This window comes from Bubalus kerabau, chromosome 6 (genome assembly GCF_029407905.1).
Source record: "Bubalus kerabau isolate K-KA32 ecotype Philippines breed swamp buffalo chromosome 6, PCC_UOA_SB_1v2, whole genome shotgun sequence".
Taxonomy (NCBI): domain Eukaryota; kingdom Metazoa; phylum Chordata; class Mammalia; order Artiodactyla; family Bovidae; genus Bubalus; species Bubalus kerabau.
In genome coordinates this window covers 90114048-90137951 of record NC_073629.1, presented here as the reverse complement: position 1 = coordinate 90137951, position 23904 = coordinate 90114048, and the positions used below count along the sequence as shown (strand labels likewise).

The following is a 23904-nucleotide window of genomic DNA, read 5'->3' as shown; positions in this document are numbered from 1 at the left end:
GTATTTACTAATCCTATTATAATAGGGGCTTCGTAAGTCTTCTACAAACACTGCATTTAAAATGTCTGTGGAGGGAGGGGCATTACCATGGTTCAGAGGCTCCCAACCAGGAGATCAGGAACCCCACCACCATCCTCCCATCCCCTCCACATTACCCCTCCCCAATTTCCTTTAGTCTTCTTCACCCATCCTTCTCCTCTCTGTCCCCAGTAACTCAGATTCATCTGTCTCTCAATTGATCTTCCTCCTCTGCCTGCAGTTTCCCTCTCCTCAAATCCAAAGATCTCAAACAAAAATCAGAGTAGATTTACCTCCTCTTAAAAATTGTTCATGAATATGTTAATTCCAAAGGTTGCCTGTAAAACTTTTGCAATTTTTTTTTCCTTACACATTTTAACTAACCTTACAACACTTCTGAAATGATGCAGCTGCTATGGAAAAGCAGTTTGGCAGGTCCTTAAAAAGTTAAACATGGAGTTACCCTATGACCCAGATCCTAGGTACATACTGAATCTGGTTTCTATATGAAATATTCCACAATAAAAAGAAAAATGAAAACAAAAATACAACTTCATTCGCTGGTCCTCCAAAATAAAGTTCAAGTCCTTTAGCAGCCTGCCATTTATAACTCTTCTTTTTAATCTGGCTCCTAATCATCTCTCCAGCCTCATCCCCAACATCTTCTATCCCCCCAACTCAGTGCAAATACACACCACTTACATTCCATCCTGCAACCACTCACCTTCCCAAACATGTTCCTGTTTCCAAGTCTCAGCATCTGTTGCTTCCCCTGCTACTCTCTCCCACTCTATATGTACTATGTACTCAGTCACTCAGCTGTGTCCAATTCTGCAACCCCATGGACTATAGCCCACCAGGCTCCTCCGTCCATGGGATTTTCCAGGCAAAAATACTGGAGTGGGTTGCCATTTCCTTCTCTACTCTGTATAATGTGGGCTATTATTTCTCTAGCAAAACCCAGCTCCATGCCCTCAGGCAAATTCATTGCTTTTCCTTGTGCAACTATAGCCCCTCCCTTACCACTCCCAAGTCAGTGGGACTAAATGTGTGAAATTATTAAAAAGTCTGTAACCATTTCCAATCTGGGAATTTTTGAAGTGCAAGGAACCCTACCACCCGACCCAAACCGAGGGGAAGAAGGGACTGAGGGGGGTTACACATAGTGGATGCTCAGGAAACAACTGCAGAAGATAAGACATACTTGAAAGGCATATACATAAAAATTAAATAGATTCTCTAGAAATTATACAGATTGATGCCACAAACTAATTTGGAGGCCAGATATAAAGAAACCATCAATGAGAACAGCTTCCTTCATGTCAATAATCATGTGTATTATGTGCTTTAAAGACACATAAACAGGAACCAAAGCATACTGCTTATTATGACAAGGCGCTTACACTGATTTGCATTTCTCTGCAAAACTCTCTAGGCATATAATTTTGTTAATTTGTGACAAACCTCAAAAACACACTTCCCACCAATACTCTGATTGCAATGTATAGTTTAAAAGCACACAGAAATCATCAAGTTCCTTTCATAAGTCGCCAGTTGGATCTTATGTGTGTTGTTTGGTTCAGTTTGTTTTAAATTTGGGAATTTTAATGCAGATCATCATTTATAATTTAACTTGGACTTAAGGGAAGAATAGTTTCACAAGGATATCAGACAAACTGACCTAGCCTTCTTTTGAATGTGGGGACCACCAACTCATGCATGACCTTGAGGAAATTACTTCATCTGAGACTCAGTTTCCTCCTCAGTCAAAAGCAAACACTTTGAAAACATTGGCTTCTCTTTCTCCTTTCCTGAGACAGGTCATTTGAAAAAGACGGTGCCTGTTCAAGTTCAAATCAGTCAGCAGTGATCTTTGGTAATAAGCACTTTCTAGAACAAGGGCCAGTTTGAAGAAAAGTGATATATGAAAAAAAACTGCCTAGTCCTTCAAATCTGCACCACGTGTCTCTAGCCTCACTCAGCTATCATCCTCTGATTTGGATTAAAAGTTAAACCTGTTTGTCTTGTTCCTCTTTTAATTGACCCAGGCAAGAGAAAAATGAGAATAGAGCTCTCTGGAGCACTACCTCATATATGATATCAAGTTTCAAACTGACAAGGACACACCAGAAAAGAAAAATGGTAAAAAGGCACTGGTTCTAGGCCCTGCTCCTTCGTCACTGAACAGCTACTAACCAGTCCCGGCCTCCATGTCTTCCTACGTGAAGAGCACTGACTAGGACGTGGTGGCAATGACAATAGCAGCTGGCGAGCGCCCAGCGCCATGCACTAAACCAGGCATCACCTCGCAGCTCCACAGTGCGTGCTATCCCATTTCACAGGTGAGAAGACAGAGACCTCAGAGACGTCACAACGTGCCCAAGGGTGTACAGCTTATAACCGCAAGCAAACTCCCACCTCTCTGTCTCCAAAGCCTGTGCTTCCTCCTCAGATCTCCTACCTGTCCCCTGTTCAAAGAGGCCTATTTTTCTGACTGAGATAGAAAAATGATCTCAGTATTGTTGATAATGAAATCCTCAAGGTACTTTCAAATGCTAAAGTGTCCACAAATCTAGGCACTGAAAAATTGCTCTGATGGAATTTTCTTTATGTCCAGAGAGGCTTGTCAGCACACACCAAGCTGTTGCGCAACTATCTCTATATAACTCTGTGCCTTTTACTGCCTGATATGATCCTTGCATTAAGACTCATATTTGTGTCCTATATTGGGACTTCCCTAGTGGTCCAGTGATTACAACTTTGCCTCCCATTGCAGAGGGTACAGGTTCAATCCTTGGTTGGGGAGATAAGATCCCACATGCCTTCCAGTCCAAGAACTAAGACATAAAATAGAAGCTATATTGGGCCTACAGAACACATTTGTACATATGTGGGCCCAATAAAATGGACATAAATGAAATGGAATGGAATAGAAAGAGGGAGCCTTCATGGCATAAACTGCGTTGGAAAGTGGGCAGCAAGGTAAGCTGACAAGAGTTCTGGAAAATTTAGTGACTCCTTACTAGCTGGGTGCTCTTGTTCAAGTTACTTAACCTCTCTGAACTGCAGTTTCCTCCTCTCTAAATGGATCTAATATCTATAGCACATGGTTGGCATACAATAAATACAATCATTCTCACAGTTATTCCCTTCCTCGAGAGACATGGAGAATGCCCTGGATGACAAGCATTTCGATTATCTTCAAACATGGCTGCTCTTTTTAGTTAGATTTTTTTCCCCTGGGCTTTCGAAAGACACATAAAAGAGCTGACCCTAAAACAGGCCCTTTGTCCAAACTTCCTCCCAGCCTTCCTAAGGTGTATCTGTCTTTCCCTTAAAGTGATATGGCCATGTCACTTCCAGAGGAGAAGAAAGTAACCACCAAAGGCTCTTGAGGTTCCCACACACTGACTTTCCCCAAAACTGCCACTGCTCTCCTCTGGCTAATGGAAAACATTTGTATTCCCTGTCTGGCTTTTTCTTAGACTCTCTTCACAATTGTTTCCCCTGATACATTTCAGGCAACTTCGCAACCAAAACATTAAAGAAGATTTCATAGAACCATTGAGGAGTAAGAACAGTGGGAAGGAAAGGAAAATTCTATTACTATGAATAATAATAGCTACATACTACCCAATAATGACTTAGTGCTTTTAAACTTTTCCAAGTAGTTTCAGATTTATGATATCATCTACGCTGTACCATACATGAGTGTCATGAGGTTTGCTTTTGTATTTTACAGGTGAGGAAACTGAGGCCTGAAAGATTAAACAGTTTTTGCCCAAGTCACATGTGAGAGGACATTCTGTCAGGATTTGAACCCAGCTCTGGGTGAATCCAAAGCTTGTACTGTTCCTCCAGTACTCTGCCAAGCTAACTTTGATTTTTTAAAGGCTCTCTTTAGAAATCTAAATCATTCATTTTACTTTTTACTCACACACAATAAACTTCAATATCTCAAAAGAAAATATTTATAGAGTTTACACTTCATTTATCCAAAGTGGTTACTTGGCCTTCAATAAGTACACTACAGAGAACTCAGCTTAAGTAAAAATGCCAGATTCTCAGCAACTAGGAGACACCACCAAGCCCTGGATGGGAAAGATTCCCTGGAGCAGGAAATGGCAACCCACTCCAGTATCCTTGCTGGGGAATCCCATGGGCAGAGGAGCCTGGTGGGCTGCAGTCCATAGGGTTGCACAGAGTTGGACACTTTCACATTCACCAAGTCCTTGCACTAAAAATCACAGGCGACTTTCAGGCAAGCACCCTGTGGTAATTTTTCCTTTTGAAAGAATTCTAAAAGTCTTGAATATCTTTTTCTTAATTTAATTGGAGTTTAGTTGGTTTGCAATATTGTGCTAGTTTCAGGTATACAGCAAAGAGATTCAGCTATACATATACTCATATTCATTTTTTAGATTATTTTCTTATATAGGTTATCACAGAATATTGAGTAGAGTTTCCTGTGCTGTATAGTAGGTCCTTGTTGGTTATCTGTCTTACATATTATAGTGTATGTATAGGCTCATCCCAAGCTCCTGATTTGCCCCGCCTTCTGCTGCCCGGACTTTCCCCCTTTGGTAACCATAAGTTTGTTTTCAACATCTGCAAGTCTGTTTCTGTTTTGTCAAGTTCATTTGTATCATTTTTTTTTTAATTAGATTCCACATATGAGAGATATCATATGTTATTTGTCTTTGACTCACTTCACTTAGGATGGTCATCTCTAGGTGTCTTAAACATTTTTATTGGAAAAGACAGGTGTACTGACCACAAACAGAAAAAAAAAAAAAAATACAGACAACCTAACAATTTAAAAAGTGCCAGAACATTTAATCCTTCTCTATAAACCAATAGCTTTTTCTCAATCGCCATTAAGACACTAGCTATTAAACAACACAGTGATTCTCAAATTTAGCCTGATAAGAATCACTAGAAGCTTTTATGAAACACAGAATCCTAGGCCGTGGTCCAGAGCATACTGAATTTGAATCTTCTGGAAAGAAGCCTGAGAATCTGTATTTCACACCAGACAGGTGTTCTTATTAGCTGAGGTTATGAAGTACTGATATAGCAGGAATCCTGAAAGTTATCACTCCCCAAATAATGTGTACCATGTTAAACTGACACTCAGGGTAGCAAGTCTCCATTAATAAAACTTTTTAAACTGGGAAGTAGCCCCAGGGGGTTGGCATTATTAACATCATGCTATGCACAGCAGGGCTTGCCAGCCCAAACAACTGCACAGGAAGTGGAAAAGAAAGAATGTCAAATTGACAGGAAATCAATAGCACTAAACGTGGAAGAGGCCACCAACCCTGACTTCAACAGTCTCCCACAAAGGCAGCTATACCCCTATGGCATATATCAAGTACAAGAGAAAGGGATGAAAGAGCTAAGGGGGGGGGGGGAGGGGGGGGGAAACTAGCCAATCCAAACAATGAAGAAATAAACGTTTTCAACTGGCCTGGAGGAGTCAGCAGGGCTTACCTACGAAATGGAGGCTCCCTTCTCGTTTCTATCAGTTCAGGATGCTTCTTGGCTGGAAGGTTCACTAGTTATTAAGTGAAAATCTATTTCTAAATTCTTTGGTTCATGTGGTAGATTAAGTTATCAAAGTCTGCTGCATTATTAAAAACACATACTTAGTGACTCTAATAGCAGAGTTTAAAAAAAAAATAGAAGGGAAAACCCGTTGGGCTTGCTTCCTTCTTCACCTGTAATTCCTATAAATTTTAGGAAGCAGGTGAAAGGACACCATCTGGCCAGGAAAAAATCTAGCGAGGTTCTCAGCATATTGGATGAACTCTAAGAAAAGACAATGCTCTTTATCCCTCCAGAATGAACCCCAATTCAAGCTAATTGTCAGCAATACTTCTGTGACACAAAAACATAAAAATTTAACTGTTGATAAATAATCTATGAGAAGCAATTTCTGGATTTCTACACCAGTTATCTATCAGCACAGATTCATAAAATTGTTAGTGCTAGAAGGGGTTTGAGAGATGATCTAATCCCTTTCCTTTGTGATCATAATCAATAAATCAGGCCCACAAAATTTAAGGGAATGTTCTCAAAGTCACACAGCGACACAGTAGCACAAGACCAGAGCTCCTATTCCTAGGCCCTTACTCTTGTGACTTCCTGAGCTAATATACAACCAAGAGCTAAGCAGAGCACAAGTGTCAGGTACCAGGCAGACATTCCATAAATCCAAGCTTCATTCCTCTCTACTAGAAATCCATCCTGGAAAGTCACAAGGCAGCTCGTGACATTAGACACCATCCCGCCCAACCAGCCATTTCGCTGTTGGAAAAAACTGAGACCCATTAAAAACTAACTTGCCACAACCACACAACTAGCTGCTGGCTCTGGCCACCCTGGAACCTGAACTTCTGGCTCCAAGTCTCCCATCCTCTTCACTACATCACATTGCCTCCCTCTCACTATTAAAAGTGAAGAGTTTAATAATAATACATGATAATTTTATTTATCCCATAGACTGAACCAGTTCTAGAATTTTGTTTCAGCCATTTAACTGCAAATCAAGAAGTGTCCAAAAACATTCTAGAACCACTAAGTTATTAGCATAGTTGCTGACTATCCAAATTCTCTATTTTTACCCATTTGAGTTTCTTTTTCTTTGCCTCACTAACCATGTTTCCTGGTAAGGAATGGCACAGAAGCCAAGCCTTTCAAACCAAATCTGCCTGAGCACCTGCTCCTTCAAAGATCTCCCACCCCCACCATAAACTCAGTTACCCCACCTTCTAGTATCCAAAGTCAAAGGAGGAACAGTCTTCAAACTACTGCATAACTGCACTCATTTCCCATGCTAGCAAAGTAATGCTCAAAATTCTGAACAAAGAACCTTCTCTAACGCATGATCAGAATATACTGTGAAGATGGGATGGCTCAAAATAGTGCTAAATTTTAGGGGTTGCCTTCTCAGCTAAAATTTAGATCAACAATGAATGAAAATCATCTGTCTTCAACCTGCTAGGCCAGTGTGAACTTCTCCTTTTGGACGTGGATGCTTTGTGGTCTTTGCTATAATATTGTTACTGAGTTTTTGTTTCATGGTCTCATCTACCTATGATTCTGAGACACAGCATATAAACATAGCCACAAAAGCTTCATATAGGGGTCTGGGTTATAAATCCTTTGCATTTGCCCAAGTATTGAGAGATGACAAATAATTTTCACATCCAATATTTCCTCTGATGCTCATGGCAATGTAATGGAGCAGCTACTCTGATCACCATCTCACAGATGGGCTCACTGACCTCAGAGGATGAAGGCCCTTGAACAGAGCCCTTGACAAGAAGCTAGACTGTCTAACTCTGCCCACCTATCAAAATGCACGGGCTGGGAGGAGGCAGTCAGTAAATACCTGGGGAGAGAGACGGGGAAGAGATGAGATGAAGCAGAGAAGCTCCACATAGATTTACCAAATTTGCACATTTGCACAACAGTTATGCACTGCTGTTTGTGCTTTCTTTGGAACCACTGTCTCATAGGGTAAAAAAGCACCCTCAAAATTTGGGAATTACTCAGTGTTAGAAGCCCCAAATCAAAGCAATGCCTTAGGGCAACGGGACCATATCATTGACCAGAAGAGCCAAACCACCTTTATCCATCTGTTTTATTGCCAATAATGAGCTGGAAAATGTGGAGGGGCAGCATGTGTGTGTGTCAGTTGCTCAGTGTGTCCAGCTTTTTGCAACCCCATAGACTGTAGCTCACCAGGCTCCTTCTGTCCATGAGATTTCCCACTCAAGAATACTGGAGTGGGTTGACATTTTCTTCTCCAGGGGCTCTTCCCAACCCAGGGATCGAACCCTGGTCTCCTGCATTGCAGGCAGATTCTTTACCAACTGAATCACCAGAGAAATCCTGGCTTTCTGCCAACAGAGCTTTAAACTTTTTCTAATAATCTGAGTTTTAGGATTCTTCTGATGAGGGAAGGGGGATGGACTCCAGTCATGCCCGCTGAAGATTAGGGATCAACTCAAATTTACTTGTGTGAATCTCAGTTTTCTCATCTATAAAATGGAGATAGTCTCTTCATCAGTTGCAGTGAAAAGTACATAAACTAATTTACTTGACAAAGACTCTAATAGAGCTTAGATAGAAAAGATGCTCCTTCCTCCTTGCACGGGAATTGTCTCTGCTGCTCTCTTGCAACCTGGTATAGCAAAAGCATTGTATTAAAAAAACAGAAGGCCATCCATATTATGCAACCAAAAGAAAAACAAAATCGATTTCAGAAGAACTACTATGCAAAGATTCATAACCATTTTTATAAGCAATGATTGGCAAAGATAGCTATTTTCTGAGATATAAACTCCCACAGGTGATTCTCTGACACCAGATTCCTTTCACCCTCAAAGGTGAGTGGACTTCTATTGTTTCACCAAGAATTTTACATTCCAAAAAGGTAACAACACGTATATTGCACATTGCCTCTTATTTTTTTCCAGACACAAGGAGAGGAATCTTGGTGTATATTCCTGTGAGAGAATAAACAGAAAACTGTGTCTTTTCTCATGTATTAGGGCTTTGTAATCCAGACCACATGATCAATAGACTATATAAAAATTAAATCATGACTGACAGTCCCAGGCAAAAAGTGAACCAAGTAGAAACATTTTTTTAGGACTGTGATGTGTGGAATATTAAAATCACATGTTGTGTTAATAATTTTCTTTTGGAAGTCAAAGGGAGTTCTCCTGCATAAATTTCTCAAGTAAATGTTTACCTTGCACTGTTTCCTATTATAGGAGGTCAAGACGCATCAAATTAGTGATATTGTGGTTTGGTCTATGCACAGGGGAGACACTTTTTAAATGACTTGGTTGACATGATGTTAATGGCAAGGCATATACCCTTAAAACAGAGAGCTGTGTGATTCTTATGGTAAAATAAAAGATCCTATTATAAACATTTTTTACAGTAAACAAAACCATTTGCTGGAACAGGCCAAGAGTAAATAAGCTTAATAAACAGCTAGGTATAGAATATTAGCTTTGGAAGGGACATAGGGAGATTCAGGACAGATGAAGAGCTGAAATGCACAACTGTACACCTTACTCACACTTTCAATGCACAACAGTATCTTGGGATTTGTGTGTCCCTGGCTAAACTATAGCTGATAGGTGTGTCTTAAATTCCTTCACACTTTTTCCTTTGATAAGACACACCATCTCTTGGGATTGCCTTCTGAAATCAGAGTGGAAAGCAGAAGGAAGGGTAACAAAACTGTCAGAGCTCTGCTTCCCTAACCACCAAGTTGGAGATAGGAGGGTACATGGCAACAGACAGTCTAGAAAGAGTTCACCCTTCCACCAACAAACCGCACCAGTAAAGACTGGAAGCCCAGATAAGTTTACAGCAAACAGGGCTTCAGTGTGTTTCTGGGTTCCTGGTACTCCCCCAGGACCAGGGAGGATCTCTTAAAAATTCAATAGCTTGGCAAGAAGACTTTAAGCACTAATCTCCCCACTGTGCATAAGTCGGTTGCCTTCAGGAAGGTGGGCCCCCCAGTGACAATTCCTTTACATAACATCTTAATGTTGAATTTATATGAAGAGGTGAGAATGGGATTTGCTACCTGAACTGCAGGCACCTTTCTTCCCTTCCACAGAGCACAACTGACCTTCAGCTGTCTCCGTGTACCTAAAGGAGGCCATTGTTCCATTTAAACTCCAAGAGTCTCTTCTTTCTTCGACTCTGAAAATTCACTATGGACAGTCAAGCCAAGGACAGATGGACCTCAGTAAGGACCCTGCTAAAGAGTCATGAACACAGGGACCTGGTACTCCAGCCCAAAAAGTCTCTGGTTTGCACACTCTGTGTGCACAAATCCAATTCAAAGGGGACTTGAACCTCCTGTGCAGGAGTTCTATTTTAAGGGAATGAAATTGGGAACACAGATGTTTCTTCAGTTAGCAGAGTTGGCAGAACAGCCCCTGGACCAAATCCGAGTTCTTAATGCAGGAAGGGGCCTCAGAGAGCAACTAGTTCAACCCACTCACTCAATTGATAAGGAAACTGAGGCCAAAGAGGCAGTTAGGTGACACACTCAGCAAGTGGCAGAGTGGCCCTGTTCCGATGACAAGTCCTGCACGCTTTCCACTTCACCATGATTCGCTTAAAAAAAAATCTAAGCTGACTTCAACCTTGGAACTCCTGTAGATTCGTGTCAATAGCCACCCCTCGCCCCGGGGGCAGTTCATAAATCCTCCTGACCCTCCCACCCCACGCCCTATACTCCTTCTAGCTGTGACTTCCAAACAATTTGGAAAACAGAAGCAAGCTACTGCCTCAACTTTTCGGGAGTACAATTAATGCTGGTCCCAATGCAGGACGGTGGCTAGTTTTCCAGTGCCTCAGTTTCCTCACTGGTGAAATGGACCTCCTCGCTCGTACTGCACGGAGTCACGGAGAGGGCCAGTCAAAACTAACACCTGGTACACAGTAGGCGCTTTAAAAGTGACTGCTGGGTCGGCACCACGCATCAAGCCCCTCGAGAGCACCCTCCCAACCCCTGGGGGGCGTGCAGGAGAGCAGCAAGTGAAAAGGCCTGGGCAGGCTCAGCGGAAGGGCTGAATGTTTACATTCGGCCGGGAGAAGGTAGCGCTCTCCAGGCGGGAGCCCGGCGCTCCAGGAGATCCATCTTACTTGGATGGATGTCCAACCAGCTCTACGCCGGCTCCCGGTCCCGGTTCCATCGACTTTCCCTTTCCTAACGGGACGAGCCCACTCTTTTCGTGGGATTCTGCCCGGGCTTCTAACTGCAGCTCGGCTTTTAGGATTCGGTGTCCAAGTGGCCCGCGAAAGCCTACAGCGCTCCCGACACTTCTTTACAGGCCGGGGAGGCGGCGGGAACCGAGAGGGCGGGGACCCCGGGGCCGAGAGCCGCGCGAAGGCTCCCCGAGAAGCCTGCAGGGGCCCCCGAGGCTGACTGCGCGGCACGGCCGGGAAACGCCGCCCCGCGCGCAGCCCGAGTCGGGCTGGGACGCGCGCCGGGCGCCGAGGGCCCGAGGGACAGTGGGGCCGGGCTCACCCATGAAGAGGCAGAAGAGGTCCAGGCAGATGAGCAGCACCCGCTTGCTGCCTCCCTTCCTCGGGTTGTTGTTGAGCGCCGGGCTGCCGCCGTTCTTGCTCTCTGCGACGATCGCCTTGTCGTACTTGTAGTTTTGCATGGCGCTGGTCAAGACGCCCGGCGACAGCAACCACACACCCAGACGCCCGGGTCGCCTCCCGGCCGAGGCTGCTCGGGGCGCGGCGGGAGAGTGCGGCCCCACTGCCCGCTTCCAAAGGCAGGCGGTGGTGCTTTCTGCTCCCCCTGGGGCTCCTCTGCTTTTCCTGTCTCAACCCTGAATCGTTCGAAAGTCCAGGGTGAAAAGAGCCAACTTCTCGAGGGGAAAGTTCTGCAGCGCTGCGCTGCTTGCAACGCGAGCTGGCGTGTCTGTGCGCAAACCAGCGAGTGGGCAGCCCGGGCGCTCGGCCACCTTCCTCCGCGCCTGGTTGCTTAATGAATGGGAGCTGCGCGGAGCGGAGCTGAGCGGAGCCCAGCCACCCCCGAGCGCTGCCGCGACTCCAACTTTCCTCCTCCTCCTCCTCTTTCTGCTGCTGCTGCTGCCGCCGCGGCTGCCGCTGTGATCACCAGGGTTTGTTTTCAGCACTTTTATTGCACGAGGTCCTTTTAAAAAAGAGAGAGGGAAAGAGAGGGACCTCCTTACTTGGCTCAGAAGGGATTCTGAAAGCACAGCCCCTTCCTTAAGCAGCCTAAGACGTAGGATAATTAAGGCCACATTTTCCCCCACCCCCTTACAAAAAAAAAAAAAAAATCCTAAAAGGAAAAGTTACTCTCAAACCAGAGAATCCGGGAGCCCCTAGCGTTCAGAAACACTGAACTGTCACAAAAGGAGGGGGAAAAAAGTATAAAAAGAAACATTTTCTTGCTGGCCTTGGGTCAGGCAAAAGTTTAGGCTGTTCAGCTCATGGCACGTTTGGGGCTTTCAAGTCTTTATTTTGATTTGAATCGTATTATCCCAAAAATATTCAAAGGAAAAAAAAAATCTTTTTTTATTGTTTTTAAGATCTTAACACCCAGCACCAGATACTGGGGTAAAATCTGAGGGTGCGTGTGTGTATGTGTGCTCAACCGTGTCTGACGCTTTGTGACTGTATGGACCCATGGACTGGAGCCCGCCAGGCGCCTCGGTCCATGGAATTTTCCAGGCAAGAATACTGGAGTGGGTAGCCAGTTTCCTCCTGCAAGGGATCTTCCTGACCCAGGCAACAAACCCTCGTCTCCTGCATCTTCTGCATTGCAGGCAGGGAAGCCCAGGATTCCGAGGATAGGAACAGAAAAAGAACTGCAGGACGGACTGTGGAACTGGACCTGTGGTTTGAAATCCTGGCCTGGCCACTGCTCTGTACTTCGATTTCCCGATATGTCAACTGGAATTAATGTATTTCTCCAAAACAGAGGAATTGTGAAGACTTAAATAGCTAACCGCCCTCAGGGCCTAGAACAGCGCCAGGTATAGGTGTTAACTGTGATTTTTACTCCTGTTTCCAGGGTGAAGGAATTCCAAGCCCTCCACTAGATCAACTGGCCCCCAACCTACCTGTACCACTATGTGGGGGTGGGGGGTAGTTTGGGGGTGATTTAATGCTTTGCCTTAGAGATTGTTATATGCTTTTAAATTATTTTTAATTTTACTTTTAAATTTATTTAATTTTTAATTTTATTTTAAAATGTACTTAATTCTTAATTTTTCTTCCAGGTAGAGTACAAACATTTCCAAGGCAAGGGCCTTTCCTTTTAACTTCTGTAGTGCCTATAGGAAAACTGGGCACACAGTACCATAAATAGATATTCCTTCCAGATGTCTTTTTTTTGTACATCCAGAAATAGAAATACTGTAGCTTTTTTATACATTATATTGATCATGTTCTTTTTTATACTGACTTGTTATGGGGTTCAGTAACCTTATATCCAGCCACCACAAGCCACTTGCCTTGTCTCCGATAGTCATTTCCCACTCCACACTCTGTCCTCCTTCTCCTTCTGCCTGTAATACACATCTATCCCTTCTCTAACTACCAAAATGCTTCTCTTGTTTTAGGGTCTGAAATGTCACCTTTTCTCTGAGCCCTTCCTTGACCCCTGGATAGAATTAACTTCCCCTTCAACACTTTACTCTTGTAGCATTTATCACCATCTGATTTGGTGCTATAGTTAGTAAAGACTAGTGCCCTCTGTAGATTATCAGCTCTGAAGCATCTCCCAGGTATCTTTCACAGTTTGGTGCCTACAGAACTAAGCTCAAGTCTAGATGGCATAGCAATCAGTGGGCAAAGAAAGGCAAAATCACTGTCTTCTGAAAGAGAGAGTAATTGAATCTCCAAGACAGTTTTGGAGCTGCGGAATCTAGATACAGATTAGACCCAGCATTCTCCATTCAAATAGCAGCAAGGAAAAGTCAGGGAAATTAAGAGAACCGATCCCTTAGACACCTTTACAGTGAGAAATGCTTCTTCCTGACATGTTAAAATAGCAGAAACAATACAAGGCCAATTACAACAATTACAAGTCCAATTCACCATTACTGACACTCTAAAAGGAACTCCGGGATTCTGGTGTCTACCCTTGCCCACTCCACGCTCCTTGTTATGACGATCGTCCTTGAAGTTCGAAGTCACCAAACTACGTCTTTGGAATCCCAGATGAAAAGTAAAAACAAGCCCCTGAGACTTCAGCAGCCCTCTCTGATTTTTCCCTCCTCTGAGCATCAAAAGTCCTCTGAGGATCGTAAGTGCCACTGACAGCCACTTATATCCCACTGTAGAATCCTCTGTTCTGTTATTTGAATTTTAAGTTACCTCCCTTTACATCTCCTGTCTGTTTTTCCCTCGCTATGGAATGACTTTTATTAATTTAAGAATACACATTTTGAAAAGCTAGACTTTTACTGTAGTTAAATGATATAATTCAACAATCGCTGTTGGGGTCCTTAAAGTTACTGAGTAAGATTGATGGTAAACTTCAGCACTACATTGAATACCAGGAACCTTTTTGGCTTTAAGGTTCCCTGGATTAAATTCAGCCACTTATTAAGAAGGATAAAAATCTGTTATTCCAGGAGTGGAAAAAAGGTGGAAATAAATGAATGTTTAAATAAGAGCTTTATATTTCCATTTACAAGGCTCTGTGGGCTACTTTTTCCATAACAAAAAGATCATAGTGCTAATTGATGCATGTTGTTGGGTGCAAACAATTATTACCTTTGGATTACTCTTCAAAGGAGCAGAACACTACAGATACTCATTAAAATGGACTTGAACAAGCCATAAGCATAGTGTCAGTATCGTTCTTTAGATAATAGGATATAAAACAGCCTCCCCAGATGCATACATTTGAAGGCCTCTTTGCTTTAAATCCTAAAATTGGACAAACCAACTCGCAAGTAAAATGCAACAGAACTGACTTGATAGTTTAGAGTGGTGTCATTTCAAAGTAATTACATAATTTAAATTCCTGGTAAACATAGCCTACCAGAATGCACACCTGAAAATGACATTCAGTTCACTAAACTAGTTTGTATAAAGACTATAACATCAGCGGGGATAAATGCCTTCTTAAGATTAACTTATTATGTGTGGCAACAGCAGCACATCATTCTTAAATAACTAATACCTCCCAAGAGATTTAAATGGCCTTCATTTCTAAGATCTCTTGTTACCTCATAACTTTATTTCTCTCTCTTTTTAACCCCTAACATTTAATAATTAATCATTTCTTTATTTTTTGAAAACGCATGAATTGGCTCTGGAAATATTTAAAGGAAAGGTAACTGGGTTTCTTTACATAAAATTGTGTAGTCAAAAGGTCAGAGCCCAAATTTCCCAAGTCGTTGAAATTCACTTAAGGAGACCTAAGTTTTGGCTAACAAGTACCCATTTATCCAGGTTCTTTTAAAGTGTTACATTCCATCTCTGGTTTTTACTAAACAAAACTTGTTGGCTTGCTGCTCCTAAGTGTTGGATTCAATAGCACAAGAGCTCCCACTGGACTAAGCAGAGGCCTCCAGAGCAACACTATGGAGGAAAGGCAGGAAGGAGCAGAGGATTTAAGGTCTGAATATCTTGGGAGTGCTGTTTGACTTGAGAAACACTCAACAACCTCTCTGAACTTTAATTTCCTCAACTTTTCAATGGAACTGACATTTCTCTCTGGTTCCAGGGACTAAAACATTAGTAATGAAATAAGATTTGAAAATACCTAGTTCACCACACCAAATGGGCTTCCCAGGTGGCACAGTGGTGAAAGAATCCGCCTGCCAATGCAGGAGCCTCAAGAGACCCAGGTTCAGTCCCTGGATTGGAAAGATTCCCTGGAGTAGGAAATGGCAACCCACTCCAGTATTCTTGTCTGGAAAATTCCATGGATAGAGGATCCTGGCCGGCTACAGTCCATGGGGTCACAGAGTGGAACATGACTGAGCATGTGCACGCACACATACATAAAACAGATAGTTGACAAATGTTAATTAAATGTTACTATCTTAAATGAGCACTTTATTTCTACAATATACCTATTTTAAATTCATATTTTAAAAGTTATCCAGTATAGATTGAGGGTTAAAGTCTTTGTGATTCTTGTGTCAGACTGCCTAGGATGCAAATAAAGATGTGGCAGAGATATTCCAATCCACTCCAGCATTTTTGCCTGGAGAATTCCACAGACAGAGGAGTCTGGTGGGCTACAGTCCATAGTGTCAAAAAGAGTTGGACACAACTGAGTGACTAACACCCATCCAGTACTAACTCTGAATGTATCATTTAATTTTATTTATTTTTCCCCTAGATGAAATAACACTTTCAGCATCTCTATATCTATATGTTTTTAAATGTGCAGTTTCTTAAGAATTCTGAAGGTATTAAATCAAGCATGCTTATTTCTTTTACATAATTTAGTTACACATGGTTTTCTTTAGGATTGTTTGTGAAACTCAAGAAAAGCTATTTGCTTAAACTAATGATCTTGTACAAGTGGAGTACTTTCGTTTTAAAAGCCCTTTCACATCTATTCTTTTATTCTTACAGCTCACCAGAGTAGGTGGGGTTGATATCATTAGACCATTTTATAGATGAGAAAACTGAGGCAAGCCCATTTAACTGGCTAGGAATGGTTTTCCCCGAAGGTAAAATGGAAATGATTCTAACATTAGCTCATGCTGTGTAAAATAGAGCCCTTTACAGTTTATAAAGGTATTTACATTCACTGATCTCATTTCAGGTAGGTAAGGCAGAGATCATTATCTTCATTTTAGAAGTGAAGGCACTGAATTTTTGAAAGATAAGAGATTTACTTAAAGTTGGAGTTAAGGGGATTCCTGAAGCACTAGAATTCCTGAAAGTGAAAAGTGAAAGTGAAGTCGCTTAGTCATGTCCGACTCTTTTGCGACCCCATGGACTGTAGCACCCCAGGCGCCTCAGTTCATGGGGTGCTTCCAGGTAAGAATACTGGAATGAGTGTAAGAATACTGGAATGAGTTGTCATTTCCTTCTGTGGGGCATCTTCCCGACCCTGGGATCAAACTCAGGTCTCCCGAATTGCAGGCAGACTCTTTACTGGCTGAGCCACCAGGGAATCTCTAGAATTCCTGAAGCACTCTTGATTTCTAAATCAAGATTCTTTCCTTTACACCCTCAAAGATGATCAGAAATTTCTGCTTCTCATCTATGGTTTCAGAGTACGTTAAAGGGAGTGCAAAATTAGTCTCACATTTTTATTAAAAAGAACTAGAAAAAGTTTCACACTGTTTTGTCTTTTCTTATAGATTTGGAAAGGAATGGCATTGTTGCACTTTGTGTCACTGAAAAGGAAGATTTGGGCCCGTTGTTTGTCAAGCAGTTATTCATTACCAAAAGGAAGTTTGAGAACACAAATCGCTAGTATTACTGAAAAGCAGCCTCAATTCATGTCCATATTTTTACCTTTCTACAAGCAATAATCTTTTCTTTAGCTAAAACTACACAGTTAAGAACTAAGTGCATAATAATTTAAACAGTCAATGCTGTTCATTAATTTTTTTTAAAAAATCCAGAATGGACAAAGGAACTTGCCAATTTAAGATGTGGCAGTTTGTCTCTAGACCAAGTAAAACTGGAGCACGGCTGCAAACTCAAAAGGAGACCGATGCTGCCCCCTTGTGTCATGTTAGAAAAATGCTAGGATTCCCAAAGTAAAAATTGTAGCTGTGGAGTAATTGGAAGGATAATTCAGAATTTTTATATTGTACATTAAATGGTAATAGTCAAGAATTTTTGATATTTTCCTGATACAGTATTTATTATTCATGCAACAAGGATTTATTGAGCATCTTGGAAGGAAAGTTATGACCAACCTAGACAGCATATTAAAAAGCAGAGACATTACTTTGCCAACAAAGGTCTGTCTAGTCAAGGCTATGGTTTTTCCAGTGGTCATGTATGGATGTGAGAGTTGGACTATAAAGAAAGCTGAGCGCAGAAGAATTGATGCTCTTGAACTGTGGTGTTGGAGAAGACTCTTGAGAGTCCTTTGGACTGCAAGGAGATCCAACCAGTCCATCCTAAAGGAGATCAGTCCTGGGTGTTCATTGGAAGGACAGATGTTGAAGCTGAAACTCCAATTCTTTAGCCACCTGATGTGAAGAGCTGACTCATTTGAAAAGACCCTGATGCTGGGAAAGATTGAGTACAGGAGGAGAAGGGAACGACAGAGGATGAGATGGTTGGATGGCATCACCGACTCGATGGATATAGGTTTGGGTGGACTCTGGGAGTTGGTGATGGACAGGGAGGCCTGGCGTGCTGCGGTTCATGGGGTCGCAAAGAGTTGGACACGACTGAGCGACTGAACTGAACTGATATGTACCAAACATTCTTTTAGGAACTAGGGATATGGCAATGAACAAAGCAGACAAAAATTCCTGTCCTTGTTGAGCCTATTGGCCTCTAGTTATTTTACATGTATGAACTCATTAAAAACTCTATGAGGAAAGTGTTCCCATTTTACAAATGAGGTTACTGGGGCCCAGAGAATTTAAGAAACTGGTCTGAGATTACAAGGTGGTAGACCCTGGATTTGAACTTGGGCCATCTGATACATGAGTCGTTGAGACTCTTATCATCAATCTGAATAAATTTGTCCTCTGTCTAGGTATACAAGGGAGAAATTAGATCTTTTCCCTAGTGGCACTTCAGCTGTGTGTGTCTGGAAAAAGAATAGAATGTGTGAAGGTGTTGTGTGTTTGTATGGGTATATACATATGGGTTTCCCAGGTGTTCCTAGTGGTAAAGAACCCGTCTAACAATCAGGATACATAAGGAATGTAGGTTCGATCCCTGAGTCGGGAAGATCCCCTGGAGAAGGCTATGGCAACCCACTCCATTATTCTTGCCTGGAAAATCCCATGGACAGAAGAGCCTGATGACCTAGAGTCTGTGAGGTCAAAAGAGTCAGACATGACTGAAGCAACTTAACACACACATATACATACATACACATCTATGTGCATTATTTACTGAATTCATATGGTATACATATTCCATATATGTATTCACTGTATACATATTTGTGCATTTATTCACTGTATATATATGGGCATTTATTAATTTAATCACATTTTCATAAGCACCTATTCTATACTACAATTCATGCTAGATGCTAGAGATAATCAAATGAAAGTTTATGGTCTCTTTCTTCAAATGACTCATTCTTAGTAGGAAAAAAAAAACAAATACTTGCAGTATTATCCTGACACTTATCGCATTTTATTGTAAAGATTTAATTGCTTTCTTCAAAAATCTATACTCTTTAGACAAAAGCCAAATCTTGTGCTTAGCATGGTACATAATAAGTCATCAAAAAGTAGCCATTGAATGAAAGGCTAGTAGAGAGATATAAGTTCCACATAGGGCTATCAGGGAAAGTTTCACAAAGCAGATAAGGAAGGGCTATGAAAAAAACCTGGAAAAAATATGTAACTTGAGTACACAGAAACAAAAGAGAAAAAAACATTTGCAAAAATTAACCCCAGAGGGATAATTGACATAAACATGAATGATAAAATACAATTTTTAGAACAGAACAAAGAAGAATCTATTCATGACCTTGGGTAGGCAAAGATTTCTTATATGGGAATAAAAAGTAATAATGACAAAAGAAGAGATGTAATTGGAATTCATTAAAATTAAGAACTTACATTTATAAAATACACCTGAGGTCACCAAACCATGGGCTAAAATTCAGCCCACTACATGTATTTGTACAGTCTGTGAGCTCAGAATGGTTTTTACATTTTTGCATGGTTGAAAAAACTTTAAAGAACAATAATGTTTCATGATATGTGGAATGTATATGAAATACAAATTTTTGGTATCTGTAAATAAAGTTTTGTTGGAACAACCATGCTTATTCATTTAATGTATGACTTTCTAGAGCTGCTTTGTGCTACAAAGGTGAAGTTGGGTAGTTGCAATAGAGACCACATGGCCTACAAAGTCTAAAATATTTACTATCTGGCCCTTTACAGAAAAAGTTTGCTGACAGCTAAAAAATATAAGTAAGAAAGTAAAAAGGCAATTAGGACAGATTAGGAAAATACACATATCCACAAACAGGACATATTCAGAATGTATAAACATAAATCAATCAAAAATATAGGCATCACTTAAAACTTTTAAAGGGTCAGGGAAGAAGGGGAAAATCTTGAATAGGCACTTCACAAAAGAGGATATATGAATGACCAGTAAGTATAGGACATGGTGCTCAACATAATTAGTGATTCAGTTCAGTTCAGTTCAGTCGCTCAGTCGTGTCCGACTCTTTGCGACCCCATGAATTGCAGCACGCCAGGCCTCCCTGTCCATCACTGTCTCCCGGAGTTCACTCAAACTCATGTCCGTTGAGTCGGTGATGCCATCCAGCCATCTCATCCTCTGTTGTCCCCTTCTCCTCCTGCCCCCAATCCCTCCCAGCATCAGAGTCTTTTCCAATGAGTCAACTCTGCGCATGAGGTGGCCAAAGTACTGGAGTTTCAGCTTCAGCATCATTCCTTCCAAAGAACACCCAGGGCTGATCTCCTCTAGAATGGACTGGTTGGATCTCCTTGCAGTCCAAGGGACTCTCAAGAGTCTTCTCCAACACCACAGTTCAAAAGCATCTATTCTTTGGTGCTCAGCCTTTTTCACAGTCCAACTCTCACATCCATACATGACCACTGGAAAAACCATAGCCTTGACTAGACAGACCTTTGTTGGCAAAGTAATATCTCTGCTTTTCAATATGCTATCTAGGTCGGTCATAACTTTTCTTCCAAGGAGTAAGCGTCTTTTAATTTCATGGCTGCAGTCACCATCTAGGGAAATGCAAATCAACCACTATATATCTATCAGAATGGCTAAAATTAAAAATCCTGACAATACTGAGTGTTGGTAGATGTGGACCAAGTGAAAATTGGTACAGCTGCTTTGAAAAACAAAAATCTTTGGCAATATCTACTAAAATTGAATATATATATGTATATATATATATATATATATATATATATGTGTGTGTATACATTGTTCATAGTGATGCTTCCCAAGGCCCACTTGACTTCACATTCCCGGATGTCTGGCTCTGGGTGAGTGATCATACCATATTGATTATCTGAGTCATGAAGATGTTTTTTGTACAGTTCGTCTGTGTATTCTTGCCACCTCTTCTTATTATCTTCTGCTTCTGTTAGGACCCTACCATTACTGTCCTTTATTGAGCCCATCTTTGCATGAAATATTCCCTTGGTATCTCTAATTTTCTTGAAGAGATCTCTAGTCTTTCCCATTCTATTGTTTTCCTTTATTTCTTTGCATGGCTTTCTCATCTCTCCCTACTATTCTTTGGAACTCTGCATTCAAATGGGTATATCTCTCCTTTTCTCCTTTGCTTTTCACTTCCCGTCTTTTCACAGTTATTTGTAAGGCCTCCTCAGACAGCCATTTAGAGGAGGTGATGGAATTCCAGCTGAGCTATTTCAAATCCTGAAAGATGATGCTATGAAAGTGCTGCACTCAATATGCCAGCAAATATGGAAAACTCAGCAGTGGCAACAGGACTGGAAAAGGTCAGTTTTCATTCCAATCCCAAAGAAAGGCAATGCCAAAGAATGCTCAAACTACCACACAATTGCACTCATCTCACACACTAGTAAAGTAATGCTTAAAATTCTCCAAGCCAGGCTTCAGCAATACGTGAACCGTGACCTTCCAGATGTTCAAGCTGGTTTTAGAAAAGGCAGAGGAACCAGAGATCAAATTGCCAACATCAGATAGATCATCGAAAAAGCAAGAGAGTTCCAGAAAAATATCTATTTCTGCTTTATTGACTATTCCAAACCTTTTGACTGTGTGGATCACAATAAACTGTGGAAAATTCTTCAAGAGATGGGAATCCCAGAGCACCTGACCTGCCTCTTGAGAAACCTGTATGAAGGTCAGGAAGTAACAGTTAGAACTGGACATGGAACAGCAGGCTGGTTCCAAATAGGAAAAGGAGTACATCAAGACCATATATTGTCACCCTGCTTATTTAACTTACATGCAGAGTACATCATGAGAAACGGTGGGCTGGAGGAAGCACAAGCTGGAATCAAGATTGCCAGGAGAAATATCAATAACCTCAGATATGCAGATGACACCACCCTTATGGTAGAAAGTGAAGAGGAACTAAAGAGCCTCTTGATGAAAGTGAAAGAGGAAGTAAAAAGTTGATTTAAAGCTCAACATTCAGAAAATGAAGATCATGGCATCTGGTCCCATCACTTCATGGCAGATAGATGGGGAAACAGTGGCTGACTTTATTTTTCTGGGCTCCAAAACCACTGCAGATGGTGATTGCAGCCATGAAATTAAAAGACACTTACTCCTTGGAATGAAAGTTATGACCAACCTAGAAAGCATATTTAAAAGCAGAGACATTACTTTGCCAACAAAGGTCCATCTAGTCAAGGCTATAGTTTTTCCAGTGGTCATGTATGGATGTGAGAGTTGGACTGTGAAGAAAGCTGAGCACCAAAGAATTGATGCTTTTGAACTGTGGTGTTGGAGAAGACTCTTGAGAGTCCCTTGGACTGCAAGGAGATCCAACCAGTCCATCCTATGGGAGATCAGTCCTGGGTGTTCATTGGAAGGACAGATGTTGAAGCTGAAACTCCAATACTTTGGACACCTGATGTGAAGAGCCAGCTCATTGGAAAAGACCCTGATGCTGGGAGGGATTGGGGGGCAGGAGAAGGGGACGACAGAGGATGAGATGGTTGGATGGCATCATCGACTCGATGGACATGGGTTTGGGTGGACTCCAAGAATTGGTGATGGACAGGGAGGCCTGGCGTGCTGCGATTCATGGGGTCGCAAAGAGTCGGACACGACTGAGCAACTGAACTGGACTTAACTGAAGTATATACATACATATATGTACATATAGATAGATAGATAAATAGATAGGGCTTTCCTGGTGGCTCAGATGGTAAAGCATCTGCCTGCAATGCGGGAGACCCGGGTTCGATCCCTGGGTCAGGAAGATCCCCTAGAGAAGGAAATTACAACCCACTCCAGTACTCTGGCCTGGAAATTTCCATGGACAGAGGAGCCTGGTAGGCTATAGTCCATGCAAACAGTCGGACACGACTGAGCAACTTCACTTTCACTTTTCACTTTCATATGTGTGTATATGTATATCTCCTATGACCCAACAAAGATGAAGGCATATGTCTATCATCAAAAGACTTACACAAGAAAGTTCAAAGCAGCTTTACTCATGATAGCTCACAAATGGAAGGAACACAAGTGACCATCAAAAATAGAATGAGTAAATGATTTAGCATACATTATACGGTAGAATACTATACAGCGGTGAAAAAGAATGATCTGCGTCCACACAGAGGAGAATGGATGGATCTCTCAAACAAAGTGTTGAAAATAAAACCTGCTCAAAGCAGCCCTAAGAAACTAATAGCTTGATTTACTAAGTACATTACTTTCTTCAGTCCAAAAAATCTTTTCTTTCTTTAAATGTTAAAGGGTAGGGAAATGGGATACAGAATGGTAGTGGCAAGACAATGTGAGGCCTTTGCCCTGAGTGTTCTCTCTGTTGAAATGTTGCCCTCCTTCAGCCCTTTCTTTTATTTACCATATCTGCATCTCTTCTGATGCCATTACTTAATTTTTTTCCATGGAATTTATGCTGTTTCTTCCCTATCTTTCTCCACTAGATTTCAAATTCTGTAAAGAATTTATGTTTTTTTTGTTTGTTTGTTTGTTTGCTTTTGCCTTATGTCTCCTTAGTGATTGGCACTTGGCAAATACTTGTTTGAATTAGCAAATAACCAACTTAGTAAATAATTGAATTCAGTTCAGTTCAGTCACTCAGTCCTGTCCGACTCTTTGCGACCCCATGAACTGCAGCACGCCAGGCCTCCCTGTCCATCACCAACTCCCGGAGTTCACTCAGACTCACATCCATCAAGTCAGTGATGCCATCCAGCCATCTCATCCTCTGTTGTCCCCTTCTCCTCCTGCCCCCAATCCCTCCCAGCATCAGAGTCTTTTCCAATGAGTCAACTCTGCGCATGAGGTGGCCAAAGTACTGGAGTTTCAGCTTCAGCATCATTCCTTCCAAAGAACACCCAGGGCTGATCTCCTCTAGAATGGACTGGTTGGATCTCCTTGCAGTCCAAGGGACTCTCAAGAGTCTTCTCCAACACCACAGTTCAAAAGCATCAATCTTCGGTGCTCAGCCTTTTTCACAGTCCAACTCTCACATCCATACATGACCAC

The 23904-nt window shown here is 41.8% G+C and overlaps 1 protein-coding gene across 1 annotated transcript in view; it reads right to left on the bottom strand.

Annotated features, from left to right (window-relative positions):
• Positions 1 to 11769, bottom strand: part of PLPP3 (phospholipid phosphatase 3) — an 88139-nt gene extending 76370 nt beyond the window's left edge. The window contains exon 1 of the mRNA XM_055585777.1: positions 11090 to 11769. Coding sequence (XP_055441752.1) covers positions 11090 to 11228 — 139 coding nt within the window. The 5' untranslated portion in view covers positions 11229 to 11769. The remainder of the gene's footprint in view (positions 1 to 11089) is intronic.
• Between the last annotated feature and the right edge of the window lie 12135 nt (positions 11770 to 23904).